Source organism: Notamacropus eugenii, chromosome 5, assembly GCF_028372415.1.
Source record: "Notamacropus eugenii isolate mMacEug1 chromosome 5, mMacEug1.pri_v2, whole genome shotgun sequence".
Lineage (NCBI taxonomy): Eukaryota > Metazoa > Chordata > Mammalia > Diprotodontia > Macropodidae > Notamacropus > Notamacropus eugenii.
In genome coordinates this window covers 272,046,969-272,068,975 of record NC_092876.1, presented here as the reverse complement: position 1 = coordinate 272,068,975, position 22,007 = coordinate 272,046,969, and the positions used below count along the sequence as shown (strand labels likewise).

General features: G+C 37.9%; 1 protein-coding gene across 2 annotated transcripts in view; it reads left to right on the top strand.

Moving 5' to 3' along the window:
* The window catches only part of LOC140506077 (aldehyde oxidase-like), a 104,617-nt gene extending 83,079 nt beyond the window's left edge, over positions 1–21,538 (top strand). The window contains exons 30-35 of one of the 2 annotated variants that reach the window (XM_072612838.1): positions 2,845–2,897; positions 4,906–5,020; positions 8,624–8,689; positions 12,398–12,586; positions 13,021–13,188; positions 19,588–21,538. In XM_072612838.1, the coding sequence (XP_072468939.1) occupies positions 2,845–2,897; positions 4,906–5,020; positions 8,624–8,689; positions 12,398–12,586; positions 13,021–13,188; positions 19,588–19,638 (642 nt within the window). In that variant the 3' untranslated portion in view covers positions 19,639–21,538. The remainder of the gene's footprint in view (positions 1–2,844; positions 2,898–4,905; positions 5,021–8,623; positions 8,690–12,397; positions 12,587–13,020; positions 13,189–19,587) is intronic. The other variant, XM_072612839.1, reaches the window with a different exon arrangement.
* The last annotated feature ends 469 nt before the right edge of the window (positions 21,539–22,007 follow it).

The window sequence follows — 22,007 nt, the reverse complement described above, 5'->3', positions numbered from 1 at the left end:
CTGGGAACTCTAGAATCTGGCTACAATATTCCTAGGAGTTTTTCTTTGTGGATCTCTTTCTGGAGGTGATTGGTGGATTCTTTCAATATTTATTTTACTCTCTGGTTCTAGAATATCAGTGCAGTTTTCCTTGATAATTTCATGAAAGATGATGTCTAGGCTCTGTTTTTGGTCATGGGTTTCAGGTAGTCCCATAATTTTTAAATGGTCTCTCCTGGATCTATTTTCCATATCAGTTGTTTTTCCAATGACGTATTTCACATTGTCTTCTATTTTTTCATTCTTTTGGTTTTGTTTTATAATTTCTTGGTTTCTCATAAAATCATTAGCTTCCACCTACTCCATCCTAATTTTTAAAGAACTGTTTTCTTCAGTGAGCTTTTGAACCTTCTTTTCCATTTTGCTAATTCTGCTTTTTAAAGCATTCTTCTCCTCATTGGATTTTTAGACCTCTTTTGCCAATTGAGTTAGCCTGTTTTTAAAGGGGTTATTTTCTTCCCCACTTTTTTGGGTCTCCTTTAGCAAGCTGTTGACTTGCTTTTCTTGTGTTGCTCTCATTTCTCTTCCCATGGGGGTAGAGCTAGAGCAGATCTGTCCTTCTACTCTGCCATCTTGGCTCCACCCCCAGAAGAGGCAGTTCTTGCCACAAGGAAAGTTTGCAAATCAAAGAGCTTTAATAAGGGGTTATGAAAGGTGGTACCAAGGTACACTGAATGGAAATAAATAGAATAAAGGGAAGTTTGGGGTTGGATTTTGATCTCTTTAGTGGATCACTTTTAGATTCTCCAGCATTTTGTTTAATGGGCCATCTGCTTCCTAGAGAGTGGAAAAATCAAATATTCTAGGGTTAAAGTGATAAAAAAAAATTCTTGGAAATGAGTAGATTCCATGTATTTTTGGCAACTAGAAGAGCAGGTCCCCAGGATTACTCTAAGGTAAAATTTTCCTGTCCTGAACCGTGAGCTTTTATTGCATCACAGAACCTAGGTACTTAGAGTTGGAAGGGACCTCAGCATCCCTCCCTACCACTAAGTATCTGATAAGTGGCCAGTCAACCTCTGTTTGAAGACCTCCAGTGAATGGGGGTTCATGGCCTTTGCAAGCTGTCCATTCCACTTTGGAATCACCCTAGTTATTTGGAATTTTTCCCGACATCAAACCTCACTTTGCATCTTAGTAAGTTCCATGCATTGAACTTGGTTATTACCAAACAGAACAAGTCTAACCCTTCTTCATTGCACCATCTCTTCAAATACTTAATCAAAGCAGTGTTGTTCCCCTGACACTTCTCTTCTTCATGACAGACATCGCCAGTTCCTTCAACTAATCATCATATGCCGTATGACACAAGAAATTATTTGACCAACCCGTTTATTATACAGATGAAGAAACTGAGGCCTAAAGAGAGTGACTTCCTAGAGGTCACACGGTTGGCAAGTTGCTGAGCCAGGTTTTGAAGTACACATTTGGATTCCAAATATTCTTTCCCCCTGTGCTGTACCTTAACCGGGGTGTAGTCCATAGGGATATATAATGGGACATTTTGACATCACCTTTGATATGTGTACAAATTTTGAATGTCATAAAATTCATTATTGATGGCATATGGGTATATTTATTTTGGTGAGTCATCACATACGTTACAGTAATGACACAAGTGCCAGTACACAAAGAATAGAATTTTTCAGTTTGCCCAAGGAGCAGAATACCTTGTCCTGTCTCTGAAGTCTGTTGTGTACACATTATAGCTAGGGGGATTTTCAGGGCAACTGAGGGAATTTGATGGAATTCTGCTTTTATGTTCTTCTTTTTCCTTTTTAACATTAGTACATATCCACAATATGGAAACAAAAAACACACTCACAGATACCATAAATGCCTGCAGCAGATTCTTTCACTTTTTTATTCTAAACAAATGCCAAGTAAATAAGCATTTCTATAAACAAAGTAGAGAAGAAAATGAAAATTATACATGAAACCAGAAATTTCCATTATGTACAAGTTACTTTTCCTTTTAGGTACATAACAAATTCAAAATATTGCTTTCAAAGCTGTCATGCTCATTCATGTTTCCGTATGAAGTTTCTTGTATTCATTCTGTGCTTTTAAAAATGCTTCAAGGATCTTCTTTTACTTTTTTGACAATATGATTGCTAGTCCTCCTCTCTCCCCCCAAAAATGGAAAAAGGAAACAACAACACTGCTGTAGATTCTTTGAAATTATTTTAAACTCATTATAAAATATTCATGAGGTAATACGATAATTATATTATAGGAAGAAAAGACACGCTGTCCATATGGAAAATATTGCTACCCTTACAATGTGAGGAGAAAGTGAGAAAGGGGCGTAATTCCTATGCCATCCCCCCCCCCCCCCCGCTGCCGCCTCATCGCAAACTCATGGGAGAATGTGGACAAGAGCTGTAGAATGGGTTGGTTGTTCCATTATCTTTGTATGGGTTGTGAGCTACACTGAGGAAGTTAAAAATCCATGTGTATATGAACATTCCAAATTTAAAAATCATTACCAGTTTGGTCAGAGGGCAATGAAATGTTTTGTCTACTGAAGCTCTGAAAGACTAAGATGTAGAATACTTAGACTTTCTAAGGTTAGGGAAAGTGCCAGCACTGAAATTGGAACAGAAAATTATTCTGCATGCTATTGCAAGCTGTTAATTTAATTTGTAATAAGAAGTAGCAGTTACTGACTAGAAAGAGTATTACTTAATTTAGAATCAAATTAGAAATGAAAACATAGATGAAATGTTATATTTAGGTTTTGTTTCTTTTTAAATGCATTTTTTTGGACTGCATCATACAAGAAGCTATGCTCCTCTTTTGCAGGCACAAGAAGCTTTTAATCAAAGCATTAGTCTTTCAGCAACTGGATATTTCAGGTAAAAAAGCTCTTTCAACCTTCTCCTAGAATTGTTAAAATGTGAAGTGAGACCGTACCATCTCTGTTGAAGTGAGAACAGGAAGAATTTCAAAGATAAAGACTAATCTAGAGTATTTCAAAGAAACAGATAAAAATGTTTCTTAAAAACATGCCTTTAAAAGATAATGGAACCAAGGGACCTTTTGGTTCTGTTTGCAATTTTGACAAAAGGTATTTTATATTTTCTAGTAGTATAAGGCACTAACATTGAGCTGCTGTTTTTTATTTAAAAGTACCAATGGCTGGATGGGTTCATGGGAGAATTTGTAAAGATGATATTGCAACAAAAACAAAATTTACCAGGAATGCCCAGCAAAAGTTCCTGAGAGGGCAGGAGAGCTACATCTGATTGTTTTTTATCACTTTAAAATAATTGTTCATCATTCCTGGGGAGTCATGTTCAGCCTTGAGTAAACATAGAGAAAGAAGGGAAGAATTTGTGTTAACAAACTAATGACCTTAGTTGTCCCTGTCCTACTCTATAATCTCAAAATGTGTCTGACATTGAAATACTAAAGGGTAGACAAGGAACACACGCAGATTGTCTGGTCTGAAAATGGAAGTCCAGATTAATGATAGAAAATGATGGAGAGAGTGGTGCCATTACAGTGTTACAGGGATAGGTCATAGGAGGCTAGGACTTGGCAGTGGAGACCAAGGGATTTGGATGTAAGCTTCTTAAATTGTCTCCTAGTGGCCTAGTGTTAGTCTAGAACAGAAATGTGTTAAACTCAGAAAGAAATGGGAACCCTTGAATCGAATATAAGGATCCTTGTGGGCATATATTGATCTAGAAAACCAGACATTAACATTATCTGTGCTTTATTGTATTGTTATATATTCTGTCAAATATTTCCCAGTTACATTTTAATCTGGTTCAGGCTACATTCAAGAGTGTTTTGAACCATACGTTTGACTCCTCTGGCCCAGAAGGTATGGATAGCTTTGAGTATTTATCAGAAAAAGCAAGTATTGAGACTTTCACATTAGATTAAGCCCCAGATCAGTCAAAACTCTTTTTGAGAGGGGAATACTTTTGGAGGGACATTCATATGACCTAGAGCATTTGTTTAAGACTTTTATAGAGGTTTGAAATGAGTCCCAAACAAGAGGGGTGTGTGTGTGTGTGTGTGTGTGTGTGTGTGTGTGTGTGTGTGTGTGTGTGTGTGTGTGTGTGAATGTGGTTATAGTGGCATGGAAACACTAGCATGAATGAAATGATGGTTAGGTATTTTGCAAGATTTCTGCCTTTCAGTGGTCTAAACAATTTGCTGCATCTTCCAGAGGTCTGGTTGTTCTCTAGGTCTTTTGTTTTAAACACAGCTTACAATAGCTGTGAAATACAATTCAACCAGAATTTTTGCTATAATAAAAACTGATCTTGGTTCACTTTTAAATTTTTTGTAGTTATGAAGTGGTCTTCTTATAACAACTCTCTAAAGTAGTTAATCCAAGTATTATATCCATAGTGTACAGATGAGGAAACTGAAGAGCCAAATGAAGAAAAGAGGTTAAGAGCCAGTCTCAGACAAGTAAAATGATCCATATGCCAACACATAGGCCATTAAGTGACACAGTAGAGACAGTGTGCAGCTTACAGTAAGAAAGACTTGAGCTCAAATCCGACCTCAGATACCTACTAGCTGTGTGACCCTGGGCAAAGCACTTAGCCTGTAAATTTAACTGTTTGTCTCAGTTTCCTCATTTGTAAAATAAGCTGGAGAAGGAAATGGCAAGCCTCTCTAGGATCTCTGCCAAAAAAACTCCAAGTGATGTTACAGAGAGTTAGACACGTTTGAAATGACTGAATAACAACAGACTGTTACTCAGCTAGTAGTCCAGTAAATGATGGAGCCAGTACCTGAACTCTGGTCTTCTACTTTTAAGTGCAATGTTTTTTCTACCACAATATGCTCCCAGTTAAAACTACCCCTTGTAAGATACTTAAAGAACTATATTTCCAACAGGGGATATGAGTCTGACATGGACTGGGAAAAAGGTGAAGGAAATCCATTTGCCTACTTTGTGTATGGAACCGCCTGTTCAGAAGTTGAAGTCGACTGTCTGACAGGAGATCATAAGGTAACTGCTTCCTTATACAGTCTCCAACCTAGGCCTAATTTGTAGTCTGAATTCCATCCCTCCCTTGAAGCAGGTGATGCGAGTCTTATATGTCAGAATCACAGAATCTCAGAGTTGGGAGGGACAAACTAAAACAAGAATTTTTAAGCCACTGATGAATATATAGCCCAGAAAGTGTTATCAAGTATATGTATAGGTATTATCATACCAGGGTGACCAGTGATTCTAAGCTCTTATGTGAAAAATAATAATAGAGCATTCTTAATGACCTGCTGAGTCAGTCTCAGGCCATCAATCTAAATTTATTGTGTGTAAGCTAAGAATTCTATTTTCTGGTTGTCAGAGAAGTGACTTCCTTTACTCAGGTAATGGACCACATACAATTTTTCATTGAATATTGTACTACCTTTATAGTTTTATGAATTATATAAGAGGAGTAGTCTCCCTTCTATTCTGCCACCTTCCTTGCTCTACCCGTTCCCTCCACCTTCTGCCAAGAAACAAAATTCCTGGGTATTTCTCAAATGATATTTTTAAACTAGTCATAAGTTTCCTCATCATGTGAGTAAATAAACTCTTCTGGGGTTAAAAAAAAAAGTTGACTGATCAGTTTTAGGAAATACATGTGCCCATGACCTTGATTACTGTAAACAATGATATGCTTATAGCTGACAAGAGGAACAAGCTATCAGGATAGGCATAAACAATCCCAAGGCTAATGTGAGAATAATGTACCACTAGCCCAAAGGCTCTGTTATACACTGATTTGATGATATGCACTGATCCAAAACAACCCCAGCATCTCTCATGGTGATGTCTTTGGACTATGGGCAGGACTAAGTTTATCACGAACATGTGGCCTGAATATATCATCGTAATGGAATTCTTTTTTTTTTTTTTTTTTTAAGATTCATGAGCCTTGCTTCTCTAACCCCAAGCTTTCAAGGCTCTGGCCATGAAACTCAAGCAAGGTCAACTCTCCATGGTCTCTATCCAGACATAATGCTTATCACTGGGACTTGGAGTACATATTAGAGAGATCTTCAAGTATCATTACACAACATTTCATCTCTCCTTAATATATCTGACTTCTCTAGCCCTTCTCCCATGAGAAAGGAGATTAGAAGGTTTTCTGGATCATCTAGACTTGCAAATTTCCAGATTGTGCGTAGTTCTGCCAAGGTCCTAGGCAAAAGTTGTAACATACTATGAACATAATTCATGGAGTTCTACAAAAACATCCCTGCTGACTTGTCTTAGCAGGGGGCTTGGAATTCACTGTATGCAGAGCCTACAGAATTCTAGATGACCTGCTGTCATAGTTGACCTTACTCTTTCTTAAGAGGGGCAACCCATTGTTGTGGGAAGAACACTGGACTTTTTATCAGGAGACCTGGGTATATACATTAGTCCCAATATAGATTCTCTATGCAATCATGGGAATGTCATGATCTCCCCCAGAAGAGGTTGTTTCCTCACATGATGAAGAAAACTATGACCAGTCTAAAATATAATTTGAGAAATACCCAGGAATTTTGTTTATTGGCAGAAAGTTCGAGTAGGGGACTGCAGGGGGAGAGAGGGAGGGGGCAGGGCAGAGACCCAGGGGAGGGGGCAGAATAGAAGGAGGATTCCTCTTTTATAATTAATGGCTTTAATCCTCAATTCTCTCAGCTGTAAAATAGGGATAATAATACATGTATTATCTCCCTCATAGGGCTATTATGAAGAAAATACTTTGTAAACTTTCAAGTACCATACAAATAGGAGCTACTACTATTTGATTAATAAGCTATAATCTTCCCACTGCTCTCTCTTCTCCCAAGGCGAGCATCCTGAGTAGTCCCGGTAGTTCTTAGCAATTCAGTTGGGTGGGTAGTCATTTACTTAGCAGAAGATGGTACTAGAATGAATGCTCCTTGCTTGTTGTTGTACCATGGTGTGCTATTTTTCTTTGGGATAAGCATTTGATTCTCATCCTGTTGGTGTCACCTGCCACCCTTTCCATGCTTAGGTTGTGGCAAAGGGCAGGAGATTCTGCTCCTTTGAAAACAGAACATGTTCCTGTCATGGCAGGTTTTGGGGACTGTCTCGCATCCTCCACTTGGATGGTTATCTCCTGTAGACTTCCTTGGCCTGTAGGCATCCAGCAGAACTTTGTCCTTTGTAACTTCACTCACCAAAATAGAGACCCCCAGACCTGGAAGGAAGCTTAGAGAGCATCTCGTTTGACCTCTCATTTGTAGAAGGGGAAACACAGGCTCCAGAAAAGTGACATGACTTGGTCAGGGTCACGCAAAGAGTTAGTGAAAAAAGTTGGGACTAGAACCCAAATATTCTGAGCCCCAGACCAATTAATAAGTCTAGACAATGAGCATTTTTTAGGTGCTTATTATGTGTAAAGCAGTGTGCTATGTGTTGATTATACAAATGCAAGAAATAAAAATTGTCCCTCTTCTTCAGAGGATTATATTCTAATGGGGGAAGAAAACACATAAAAGGAAGAAGGAAGCTGAAAAGGGGGTAGGGAGGATAGAAGAGATGAAGGTAAATGGCACCAAGTATAATAAAGTCTAATTCAGTGCTCTTTCTTTACTCTACCCTGCTAAACATGTAAGGTGAATGCTTCAAGTCTGTGAGGGTTTAGAATCCTGTATCAGCAACTAATTTTCTTAAGACGATGATCTAGATTAATTGTGTCAAACTTGAATATATTTAAGGATCTCTTTGGGCCCGTACTGACTTAGAAAACCAAACCTACTTACGCATTTCTTTTTTAAAAATTATTATAGCGACACATCAAAATCAGATGAAAACTACATTTTATTCTGGTCTCTTTCCCTCCCTCCATTCCAGACACCCTGGGGTCTATCTCAGTAGTATAGTAAGATGCATGTTGGGCATGTCTGATCTAGACAAAGACATACCCTCAAACACCGCACCTTTCAGTTTTTATACTTTCCCTTCCACTGATTTCTGTAGCTAATCCTGTTCCCAGGACAGATGAGAATCCTCAGGTCTCTTGGGAGAGGCTGACTGCCTCCATACACTGCTTTTCATTTGCAGATTAGTAGAGATGTTCTGGTTTCTCAGTTTCAGCCTTGAGGTTCCACCCTTTCACTAATAGGAAAATAAAAACCTGGAATAAGAGATGAACTACTTCTTGCTCTTGTTACTGTGGCACACTAAGTTCTATAAACGATTCATTAGCAGGAGGAATATGAATACTATTTCTTATCCTATCTTGCTACAGTGCTAGAGGTATAAGAAAACAGAAAAAAGTATAAGCTGTTCCTAATATGTTGTGTCCTTTGATGAATTAGGATCAATTTATTTAATTGATAATTTATGACGTGTCATATTTTCTGTTAACTACTTATTTCTTACAGAGAGAATAGTGGCCAAACTAATAAGATGGTTGGTTTATTGCTATCACTCTGAAAACTCTTTTCACTCAATAGAATCTTTTGTCACTTCTTTCTCCTGAAAGAAATGGGGATGTGGTGGCATCACTCAGGAATGAGCGCCAAGCCGGAGGCAGCATTTTCCTCTGCCTAGAATTGGTTTTCAAAAAGCATCCATGGATCTTTTTTTTTTTAACAGAATATAAGAACAGACATTGTCATGGATGTTGGTCACAGTATCAACCCAGCTCTCGATATAGGTCAGGTAAGTATTGTTATTTTTCATTCTTTCTGTATTTCTAACACTTGACTTTAGGTGCGACTGGAGTGAAAGGATGCTGTGGGGTTTTTCAGGGACATAGTTACTCATTAGTTTCATGTGCCATAATTTTATGGAAGGCTATCCTTCCCCCGTCCTGGGGATTTCTCTTCTTTCTGGGCCCAAAATTATTCCTATTACCTCATATCAGGACAGAAAATATTTGGGCTGTTTTAAAGAAGTTTGGGTATGAAAAAAGACTAACCTATCCAGGGGTGGGAAACCTGTGACTTCAAGGCCACACTTGAGGACCTGGAGAGCCACATGTGGCCTCGAGGCCAAAAATTTCCCACCACTAAATAGAATGTGAAGTGTAAGGTTCTCTGAGGCCATAATACTACAAAACCAATCAACCAAACACTAAATATTTATCAAGCACCTACTATGTACCCAGTTGGCAAGAAAAGTATGGGTATTCTAAAGTATACTAAGCTTAAAAATCATCAAGAGTTTGTCTATAGGATGATAAATGTTTTGGCCACAAGGCCTCAAAGACTAAAATGTTGAACATAGATCTTAGAGTCTAGTTGGAGAGATAAGACTAATACATAGGAATCAGTGAGAGAATAGTATCTGAGTATATAATGATGTTTAAAATGTGATATATTAATTGTTTTAAATATGTAAATAGGTGTGATTTTCTAAGTCAATACATGGCCCAAAGAAATCTTTATAAATAGTTAAGTGGCCCCCATTTCTATCTGAGTTTGACACCATTAATCTAGATCATTTTCTTAAGAATAAAATTAGTTGATAAAGAATATTAAACTCTCCCAGACTTGCTTTCCTTTATCACATAAAAAGTACTAATGGAATTCAGAGAATGGGAAGTCATCATGGTATGCTGAAGTAAAGTATGAATTGGGCTCTAAAGCTTGGCTTATTAGTTAATTAGGTAAAGGATATGGCATAACAGGCCATAGGAAATGCGTAAATGAAGACGCAGAGGAGAGAATGAGCATTGTAAAGACAGCTAAAAATGTACAAACATTTCCAGACTATGTTGGTTACATTCTGGTTAGCCTCCTTTTCCCCTTCATAACCCTGGGATACTGGGCTCTAACAGTTGTGTTTTTGTTTTTGTTTTGGCCTTAATGTGCCTGAAAACAAGCTTCCGAGTCATTTCTTGTCCATTTCCAAACTATACCAACATATATGTAACCCTTCCCCCTAGCGCTTCTTTATTTTTTGTTTGCCCCCATTGGAATGTAAGTTCTCTGAGGTCAGGGACTGTTTCATTACTTGTATTTTCGTGCTTAGCACCATGCTTGACCATACAGTCAGTGCTTAAAGAAATTTCTTTATCATTCATTCCTGATTAGATCAATCTGATGAGAGTGGCAATAGGATACTTCTTGGTGAATACTGGAGGTTGTTACAGGATAAGTGCATCTTAGAATTAAAAACAGAGTGCTCAATGAGGTCTGATGGAAAATATTACCATTGTGTAGGGGGCCTGGAGAGACTTTATGGAAAGGGATACCATTTGAGATAGAATTTTAAAATGATCAATAGGGATTCAGTAAGTGAAGAGGGAACAGATGCAGGAAACAAATAGCAAGAGTAAAAATTCTGACTGTGAACATGGGTGAGACTGAGCCAAACGCAGCAACAGAAGTCAATAGTAGCTAACACTTACATAGGGCTTTAAGGTAAAAAGGGCTGTACGTACAGTATGTCGTTTGATCTTCACCAAAAAAACAAAAATCCCTTGAAGTAGGTGCTGTGAGTATCCTCAGTTTTTATGGGTTACCAATCGGAGCCTTAGAGAGATTAACTAATTAAGTGACTTGCTGAGTAACACATAGCTTATGTCTCAGGTAGGATTTGAACACAGATATTTCTGATTCAAAGTCTGGTTCTCTTTCAACTCTACCAGACTTTCTTCAAAAGAGAGAAAAGGATTAACAGTATAGGAGGAAGATCTTAGTGGTCTTGCAGTTGATTGGAACCTCTAGATATTTTTCACATGAACTCTCATCTAGCATATTTCCCCTATCCAATACTTGTGAAGTTGATATTTGGATTCATATAGGATTTTACCTAATACCTAATAATTTTCATCTCCTCAGATAAGAACATTTCTCTAACTTATTGAAATATTTGTGGATCTTATGTCATACTTGCAGTATGGTAGTTATCCCTCTCAGATCTGATAATCATGCCCTCTATACTTTCCTCCAAGTGACTGACAAAAATACTGAGTAGAGCAGGATCAAAGGCTGCACTGTACTGGAGACTTCCTGCCAAGTTGACATCAATCCCTTAATTGCAACCTTTTAGCTCCATTAATTCAGTCAGGTCCAAACTGACTTAACTATACTATTTTTCAATCCATATTTCTGCATTTTGTCCACAAGCATGTCAAGAGAAACCTTATAAAGTGATTTTCCAAAATTCAGACATATTCAATGCAAGTGGCATTTCCCATATTTATCAGTTTGGAAATCCTATCAGAAAAAGAGATGAGATTAGTTTAGCATTCCTATGCATGATTAACCATGGCTCCTGCTGGATGGGTTGATAGGGAGAGGGCAAACTGAAAGAATAATAAGTCTGAAAGAAGTGGTACAAGTCAGTTTTGACTTAGAACCTATTAAAGGTTCACCATGAAATAAGTAGAAATATGTTGGTCTTGAAGCCTGGAAGACCTGGGTTCAGATTCTACTTCTGATATGCTATTGTCTATCTGTCCCTGAAAAAATAGGTTAAATACTCAAGGCTCTAGGCAAGTGTCTAAGACTTCAAGATGCAATGAAGGCAATGACCTCTGCTGGTAGAAGTGTTGAGGTCTAGGGATGCTAGGAACCCTGAAATTCAAGGGCAAACGACACGGGTTCTGCCTTGAATGAATTCGACCCAAGACTTCTTTCAAAAACAAGATTTATTAGAACACCAGTTGGGGTAGGCAATATTTCAAAAATATGAGCTATTGTGACACTTATATTGACAATGGGGCCAGATTCTTAAGAAATCTGAGCATTTGTGACACTTGTATTGATAACTGAATATGAGCACTTTATTGGAGGCCAGATCGAACCTTTATAATGGAGAAAGAGTATAGATGGAATCAAGGAGTGGCCATCTAGGGTGGAGCCAGATGCAGCCAACAAGGGCCACAAGGAAAGGACAGTTGAAAAGATTAACTGGGAAGGACTGGGTTCTCCAGGTGAATGCCAGGGACCTTGGCCACATGTGAATGTTCAGGGCCTTTCAGAGGTCCATCATTAGTACCCCATCAGAAGGACTCTCCTCCCTAGGAACTCCTACCAATCAAATTACGAGTCTATTTCCTGTCCCATACTTATATGAAGGTAAGAAATTGTTATTAACAGAACCAGAAGGGACCTTAGGGATCATCTAGTACAATTCTTCCATTTTTACAAATGAGAAACTGAGACTCAAGAAAGTAAGTTGACCAGCCTACCATCACACAGCTGGTTCATGTCTGGGTCAGGACTAGAACCCAGATCTCCTTCTTCTAAATTTATTGTTGCTATTTGAGTCATAGCCTGAGTATGTGGTTTGCTGTAAAATGTTAAAATATTTTAAAAATAAACATTATCTTAAAGTTGCAGAACATTTGTTTTAACATACCTGATGATATTTGACTGTACATGGAAAAATTAATTCCTTATCACTTTTTCACATCAGATTGAAGGTGCGTTTATTCAAGGTGTGGGTCTTTATACATTAGAGGAACTGAAATACTCACCTGAAGGAATCCTCTACACTCGGGGGCCAGAACATTACAAAATCCCTTCATTCTGTGATGTTCCTGCTGAATTCAATGTTTCCTTTTTGCCTGCTTCTGAAGTTGCACGCACTCTGTATTCATCAAAGGTAAGGTACACTGGACAGGAATGACTTTTTCACTGGAAAGTGTTTGAGGAGGGAATTCAATTCAGGATAAAGCAAGTATTTATTAAACCATGTTTCTGAGATGCATTGTAGTAGATACTGGGAATAAAAAAACAGGAAATCTCACAAAAATAAAATTCCCTTGCCTTCAAGGAGTTTACATTCTGCTGGGAGCAAATTAATGCTTCTTCTTTAGGTGTGAAGCACCATACCAGATAATGTTAATGCTAATGGTTTGTACTCAACGAGGACTATAAAGAAAGAAATACAATAGCTAAAACTTGTTTGGCAGTTTAAGGTTTGCAAAGCATTTTGCAGCTATTAGATCATCTTTATGCTGAGATTAAATATAAATGAAATACATAAATATAAAGAAAGCTGGATTTTTTTAGCCATTGCATCTGTTTTCCTCCAAGGGTCTGGGCGAGTCTGCATTATTCCTGGGATCCTCTGTGTTTTTTGCCCTGCATGATGCAATACTTGCAGCTCGACAAGAAAGAGGATTTTCTGGAGTCTTCACGTTGAACAGTCCATTGACCCCTGAAAAGATTAGAATGGCCTGTGAAGACAAATTTACAAAAATGGTACGTATCTTTCAAAAGAAACAAAATTAAAACTTTTCTCTTTTTGAAACTAGACTGAAGGAACCACGAAAATAATTTTCCCCTGTAAGCAAAGTAGAGGAAAATGAGAGGTGGAGGGAATTATAATTTTTAGAATAATTGTTGTATCTAAATAGAGCCCTTCAGATTACTGAGGGTATGAAATAATAAAGTTGTAGCTCTAGAGTGAAAAACTCAAAAGTTTTCATTGTTCCTTTTATAAAAGAAAAAGAAAAAAATACAATGAAGAGGACTTTTGTTGTTCATTCTGACTCTTCATGATCCCATTTGAGGTTTTCTTGGCAGACACTGGAATGGATCGCCATTTCCTTCTCCAGCTCATTTTACAGATGAGGAAACTGAGGGAAAGAAGATGAAGTGCTTTGCCCAGGGTCACACAGCTAGTAAATATCTGAGACTGGATTTGAACTCAGGAAGATTAGTCTTCTTGACTTCAGGTTCCATACTCTAACAATTTTGTCATCTAGCTGCAAAGAAATAGTTAGGTTTAAAAAGTCTGATATAGGTGGCCTTTATAATTTAACCTGTCCCCTAATCCATTCATGATCAGGCTTAGCTCTTTTCTGTTTGAAAACAAGTGGCATTTTTGGGTTGTCTTATCAAATATTTTAGTTGTGGAATAACTCTTCATCATCTCTTACCATGTCCAAAGACACAAACTCACAGTCTCTTTCTTCCTCCGTTTCTCCTTCTGTCGCTCTCTCCCCCTCCCGTTAACAAAAGAAGTTAATTCCTAAATAGACAAGATGGACCATGGAAGGCCAAGATCAAGAACTCCAGATGATTTCACTATTTCTCCATTGTTGGACAAGGCCTGAAAGGCTGACTGACTACTTCAAACAGCGTCTTTATCTAAATGTTTGCAAACCATCCCTTTAATCAGGAATTGAATTTAAAATCATTGGACTAGAGTTTGCAAGTTCTGTCCTCTGCACTTTTTAAAATATTAGGACATCTGCCCTTGTCTAATCTGTTAGTACCTTTCACCTTCCCCATGATCTGCAGGTATCATTGACGGTAGCTCAGCAATCTCATCTGACAATTTTCAGTACCCTGGAATGCAGTTCATTTGTGCCAGGTGATCTGAACTTATCAATGGCGTCTAAGCGCTTACTTATGATCTCTATGCTTAACTTTGGTTTTAATTTATTAATTAATTATATATATAATATAATACATATTAATTATATCTCTTAGCTATTTTTATTTTAAACTTTCTAATTGAAAGATCATCCTTTATTTTTATTTTTTATTTTATTTTTCATTTTTAACACAATTTATAACAGATAAAACAATTCAAACTTTTGATCAATTGATACTTCTTTTTAAAGCATTTACAAAATGGACCACAAAAGAACTTTTTTTTTAAACAGTAACCAACTGAGACACAAATAATATTTATGTTTGCTAACTTCACAAGCTCTTGACTTAATTGTCTCTACAGTATTACTAAGAATTAAAGGACCTTAACTTATTGTTGTTGGTCTAAGATCCTATGCCTAATAGCCTAATTTTAGACTTAACCTCAGATGTTCCCCTACCAATGCTCTATAATTTAATAGATCTGGTATTAAGCTTACAAACCTTTTGACTATAGGAAATTGCCACTGAGAGTAGGGACATTGCAGGGATACAATATCTCTCCAACTTCATGGTAATTCCTGGCAGGATTAGATTGCATTCACTCAGGCTTAAAATCTGCTGGATGTCAGTGGGGAAATTGAGTCAGGAGAATCCTACTTCAGACCAGGCTGAACAGCCACTCTCCCACTCTTCCCATGAGATCACCTTTTTCAGTTCATACCAGCATCTCACCAGCTTACTGGCATCATGAATTGGAGGCTCAGACTGTCTTTCTTGCTATCCATACCTGGAGTTAGACTCAGAAGAACAGTCACTTAATAGTCCCATAGTATCTAAAAATGGCAAGTTCCAATAACCAGGTTTCAAATATGATTATAATTTCACTTTGGCTAAGGAACATCTTTTGAGCAAGTCTTAAGTGGCATGCCTTTCTATACATGTTCTAGTTCCTGATTAAATAGCAATCATAAAATGAAATTTACCATTAAAACCTTAACTTTTCCATCAGTGCCATATTTTACCAGAGGTTACCTTCCTTTAGGAAGTTTAGACTAAAATTCTTTCCCCCAAACTAAAGATGTCATTGATTTATTCTCAGTAATTAATTCAGTCAGTTGTTTTAATACTAATTGCTTTTACTTCACTTTGTAACATGTCCAATTTTTCTCCGCATCACTCCCCTCCCCCTGCTTCCTAATACCTTGCATTCTGATTATTCCTTCCCTCAATGTACCCTCTCTTCTATCATACCCCACCTTTCCCTTATCCCCATCTTCTCTCTTTTCTTCTAGGGCAAGATAAATTTCTATACCCCATTCCCTGCATTACTTATTTCCTGATTATATGCAATATAAATTCTCAACATTAGTTGCTAATACTTTGAATTCCAACTTCTCTCCCTCCTCTCCTCCCTCCCCAACCCCACTGAGAAGGCAAGCAATCAATACAGACTAAATATGTGACGTTTTGCAAAAAGACTTTCATAATAATCATGTTGTGTAATACTAATTATATTGCCCTCTGTCCTACTCTGTTCCCTCTTATTTCTCCCCCACACAATTGATCTTGTCCTTTCTTGAAAGTGTCTATTTCTAGTAACTCCCTTCTCCCATTTTCCCTCCCTTCTATCATTCCCCTCACCCCACTTGTTGCTTCCTCCCCTACTTTCCAGTGGTGTGATATAAATTTTCATATCAAATTTAGTGAGCATGTTATTTCCTCCTTCAGCCACATGTGGAGAGAGTAGCTTCATTTTTCCCCTCTCCCCTTCTCTCTTTTCTCCTCCACTGAACAAGATTTTTCTTATCTTTTTTATGAGTTATAGCCTGCCCTGTTTCATTTCTCCCTTTTTTCTTCCCAGTATTTTCCTCCTTCACCTCTTAATTTTTATTTTATTTTATGTAGATATCATCTCTTCTGATTCAAAGCACCCTGTACCTCTGTCTATATGTGTGTGTGTGTGTGTGTGTGTGTGTGTGTGTGTGTGTGTGTGTACAATCTCTCCATCTACCCAAATACTGAGAAAAGATTCAAGGGTTATAAATATTTTCTTTCCATGTAGTAATGTAAACAGTTCAGCTTTAGAGAATCTTTTACTATTTTTCTTTCCTGTTTACCTTTTCATCTTTCTCTTGATTCTTGTATTGTAAAGTAAAATTTTCTATACAGATCTGGTCTTTTCCTCAATATGAATGATTGAAAATCCCCTATAACACTGAGTGACCATTTATTCTCTTGAGGTATTTTACTCAGATTTGTTGGGTAGGTGATTGTTGGTTTCATTCTCAGTTTGACTTCTGGAATATCCCATTCCAAGCCCTTCGATCCATTAATGTTGAAGGTGCCAGATCCTGTGTTATCCTGATTGTATTTCCACAGTACTTGAATTGTTTCTTTCTAAGCTGCTTGCAGTATTTTCTTCTTGATCTGGGAACTCTGAAATTTGACCACAGTATTCCTAGGAGTTTCTCTGTTCAGGTCTCTTTCAGGAGGTGACAGGTAGATTCTTTCAATATTTATTTTGCCCTCTGGTTCTAGAATATCAGGGCAGTTTTCCTTGATAATTTCATGGAAGATAATATCTAGGCTCTTCTTTTGATCATGGCTTTCAGGTAGTCCCATAATTTTCAAATTGTTTCTCCTGGATCTATTTTGCAGGTCAGTTGTTTTTCCAATGAGATGTTTCACATTTTCTTCTATTTTTTCAAACTTTTGGTTTTGCTTACTAACTGCTTGATCTCATAGTCATTCATTTCCCTGAACTCAGTTCTCTCTTTCAATGAATTATTTGGTTCAGTGAGCTTTTGAACCTTCTCCTCCATTTGGCTAATTCTGCTTTTTTAAAGCCTCCTTCTCCTCATTGGTTTTTTGGACCTCTTTTTCCAATTGAGTTAGCCTCTTTTTAAAGCTGTTATTTTCCTCAGCATTTTTTTTAGTTCTATTTTAGTAAACTGCTAACTTGCTTTTCAAGCTCTTCTATTGTCTGAGCCCAGTTTAACTTCCCTTTGGAGGCCCTGGAGGCAGAGGCCTTGACTTCCTCTGACAGTATGCCTTGTTCTTCCTCATCAGAAAGGATGGAGGAGACACCTGTTCCCCAAGAAAGTAAACTTCTATGGTCTTATTTTTTTTCCCTTTTTGGGGCATTTTCCCAGCCAGTTACTTGACTTCTGAGTTTTCTCTCCACAACCACCTCTCCTCTAGTTTTGCCAAGCAAGCAGTGGGGACTGAGATTCAGATGAGCTGCTCCAGGGGCTTTAGGTGGGGGCAGGGCTGCTATTCAGTGTGAGATTAAGATCAGCTGCTCAGGTGGGGGCAGGGCCACCACACGGGGCTCACTTCCTTCAGGGGGTTTCCAATGAGACCTTCAACAATGGATGTGGGCTACTGCCTGCTTTGGAAGGCCCGCTGCTGCTTCTATTGCTGCCTCCTGAGGAGGCCCGAGTTATGGGGACACCCTGTTCCCTTCTCAGCCAGCCAAAAAGACCCTCTCACTGACCTTTGGCACCTGTGGGTTGAGGGATCTATGCTGCTGTTGGAGATTCTGTCCCTGAAGCCTGCTCAGATCTGCTTTTCTTGGTGCCTCATGGCCAAGGCAGGGCTGGGCTCTGCTCCTAGTCTGGTGCAACAGATCTTTCCCATTGGTCTTTCAGGTCACTGTGGGCTAGAAATCTCTACTCCATTGTTCTGTGGCTTCTGCTGCTCTAGAATTTGTTGAGAGTTCTTCTTTACATGTATTTTATGGGCTGTGGGGTAAGAGCTAGTGTATGTGTGTCTTTCTTCTCCACCATCTTGACTCTGCCCCTAAGATCATCCTTCTTGCCAGAGAAATCCAGAGGAACAAAAGAAACCTTATCTCCATTATTGTTCCACCTTTTTGAAGCAGCAGTCTTATTCCTTCTTTATTACTCTTCTCTCCTCTTCAACAATATTAAAAGGAGAGATTGAATGGTGGAGTGGATGGAGAGTTGGTCTTGGGGCCAGGAAGACTTGAGTCCAAGTCTTGCCTCTGATACATGCTGGCCATGTGACCCTGTGTGTTACTTAACCTCTTAAAAAATTTAATCAGTTCTCTATAAATTGCAGAGAAGGTGTTGACTTGCTTTAGTAGAGGTAGTTTCTTCATCTTGGCATCTCCTTCTACAGGTTCAGTCCTTATCTTAGAAGTTTTTTTAAAAAAACCTTAGAAATTTCCTCAGCTTTCTTCAGCCTCAGCTTATTCTGAGATTCAGTACTATTGACATTGTTCTTACAGGATTATGTCACACTTTGTATTCATGCTACAGTGAAGAGAGCACTGGATTTTGAAAACTTGTGTTCAGGTCCTTACTCTTCCAATTTCTAAGTTGACTGATGAGTTCTCTCTATATCTATGGTATTCTCTTTAGACAATTTCCCCCTTTTATATTCATCAGAATTGTTTGTCTTCAGAATTTCATTATTGACATCCTTTTTTGGTAGACTTCCCTGTAGAATTTTAGTCCCTGAGATCCTACCTATCCTTTCTTTGCACCCTTTGATGTCTTTTCTCCTCAAATCTAAGCTGTATAAGACCAATTTGGTAACTGTTATGGCAGTTCAGGTGAGAGGTGATGAGTTGAGAGGTGGAGAGAAGGCAATGAATGAGAAAAATGTTGTGGAGGTAGAATTGACAAGTGATTGGATGTGAGAGGAGAGAGGGAGAGAGAGAGAGAGAGAGAGAGAGAGAGAGAGAGAGAGAGAGAGAGAGAGAGAGAGAGAGAGACAAGACTGAGACAGAGAGACAGAAACAGAGAAAGACATAGAGAGACAGAGACAGAGAGACAGATTCAGAGAGACAGAGAGACAGAGAGGGAGAGAGACAGAGAGAGAGAGACAGAGTGAGAGAGAAGATTTTGGAATGATATTAAGGTTGTAAACCTGAGGAACTGGCTGGTGATTTCTATAGAAGTAATGAAGAGGACAAGACTTGGAAGTTGGGAAGATAGCCAGTTCTGGTCTGAATATGTTAAGTTTGAAATGCTTATGGGAAATCCAAGTAGAGCCGTGTAATAAGTTGTTGCTGATATAGGATTGGAAGGTGTATACATAGAGAAGAATAAACCCATGAGAGTTAATGAGATCATTGAGAGAGTGTAGAGAGAAGAGGAGCTAGGACAGGGTATGTGCACAAAAAGGAGTGGGTTGGGTGGAAAATGACAGATGATTTGCTATAATAATAAGTAAAATAAAAGTAAAGGTGTTATCACACCTTTAATAAAATGACACATATCCTAATTTCTTCTTCTTTTTTTTTTTTAGATTCCAAAGGATGAACCTGGATCTTATATTCCTTGGGACATTCGCATATGAATCAACAACAAATTTAGGGAGGCGATGTGATAGAGATTTTGATTACACTTGGTAATGGAGAATCGATCCCTGTAATTTCTTTATGCTTTATGATAACATATCTAAAACATTAATTTCCACAATCTGTTAGGAGTTTGGCAAATCAATACTTTTAATTCTGTATTTAGAGTACATTCAACAACCACCCTCACTGCTCAGATTTTTATAGCTATCCTTATTAGACAGTGAAGACCAAATGAAAAGCATAGTTTCTAGCCTGTTTCCTCTAGCATGTTTTTTTCCCATTGTTTCATGAACATATGATGGATAAATTACATATGAGTTCATGTGACTAGCATTTTTACACATTATCATATCTCCCTGGGTCCCTATTGGATAAGAGGTAGGGGCCAGGATACTCCAAATACTCAAGAGATTGGTGGAGTGATTAACAGGTGGAAATTTCAGCTTGAGAGTCAGAGCCCCTAGGAAAGGGAAGGATGATATAGTGGAAAGAGCACTAAATTTCAGTTGAAGGACCCAGGTTTGTACTCTTGTTCTTGCACTATCTGTGTGACCTTAGGTAAGTCACATATCTTCTCTGGGCCTCAATTTTCTTATCTTTAAAATAAACATGATAAGTTGTAAGACCTCTGTAAGATCACTTCTAGCTTTAAATCAATGATACTATGACAGTGGATCAGGAAAGTCCTAAAATATGACCACATTTTGGAATGAACAGATTAAATGATCCAAAATTAAAAATCAGACATTCATCGGTCAGTAAGATACTGCATCAGAAAAGCAGGATCAAAGTCTAAGAATAGTGTCAGAAACCAAGGGAGGCCATAAAAATCAAGGTTGGGATAATAAAATTCAGTAGAAATTTGTGCCTCCTTTATCCTAAGACATGTTTCCTTGGCGCTAGATCCCATTTGAGAGAGCAAGTGGGCTGTTGATAACGGACTTTAGCTTACTTGAATCTTTGTGTCCTTCATTTATAGAAGGAAGGGGTTAGACATGAGGATCTTAAAGGTCCTTTCCACTTGTAACATTTTACATTTCATTAGAGTTTGCTCAATGGCGAAAACATGGCTCTAATCAAAAGGTAAATAATGACTGTGAAAAACCCAAGATTTTAGCATTTTTTCCTAAATGGGGTTCATCTTACATGGTATACATTAAGTAAACAAATGTTTTTTTAATTTTTATTTTATTTTTTCTTGTGAAAAAAAATCTTATCTTTTGCTGCAGAATGGATGTCAGACGCACACGTGCACACACATTATTATTATCGTCATTATTATTGTTTTATTGGTTCTTAAGTTTTGTATATTCACGTAGTCAGTTTTCTCAAAGCAGGAGATGCCCACGTGTTACTTTGCCCCATTCCTGAAGCAAGTCAATATTCTACCAAATTGGCATTCAATAAATCCTCGGTGACTAATAAGCCTTTGTGAATAGTTTTTCTAAAGATCTGAAGAGTGGAGGGAAAGCAAATATATGTGATTCCATTTATTTCTGGCTTGTATTTAAAAAGTGCTAATAATAAATACTCAATTTTGCTTTTATGCTAAGATGTGGCGTTCCATACTTAAATAGAAAACACACTCATTTACTGCAAAGAAACTAGCCTCTCGCCTATAAACATTTGGGGGTTTATTATCACCTCAGACTTACAGCGCTAAACCTATTAAATGTAAGTGAGGACGTATGTTAGACCATTACTGAAATGATCACTGATCTTTATATAGCACTTTACATACATCATCTCATTTCAGCCACGTAACAGCCCTTCTAACAGGTGGATACTGATAGGTTTGTTTCAGAACGTAACCTCCCTGGAGAGCTATTGATTGTTCTCTATTTTATGGTAACACATGTTAGGTACTGATGATTAATAAACACCATCTAATAATGATGATGATTAAGTCTGGCTTGATTTTTTTGGTAAATTTTCTCCTTTTCTTATATTTCAACTGATCTTATAACTGAGACCCACTCAGGAAGTCCTTATATGTGGTGGTATTTTGTATGTAGACATTAGCTTCCATTATGTGAAGTCACATCATGTGTGATCCCTTCATGTCTACACATACACACACACACACACACACACACACATACAAACACACATTCTTTCTAACCCTGACCCTTCCTCTGCTGTTACAAGGTACAGTTGGATTTAAGGGTGGATCAGGTCATACTGGATCTAAGAACAGAATGTAAGAATATAAAACATGCCGCATTGTCAGATCACCGTTCCATCTTACCCTGTATTCTGATTATGTCAGAAACATTGGATGATGTTTTGTGAGAGGGAAAACTAGCAATGACAAATAGTTACAATTTCACAATCCATTTCTACTCCCAAAGTAATAGTTGGATAA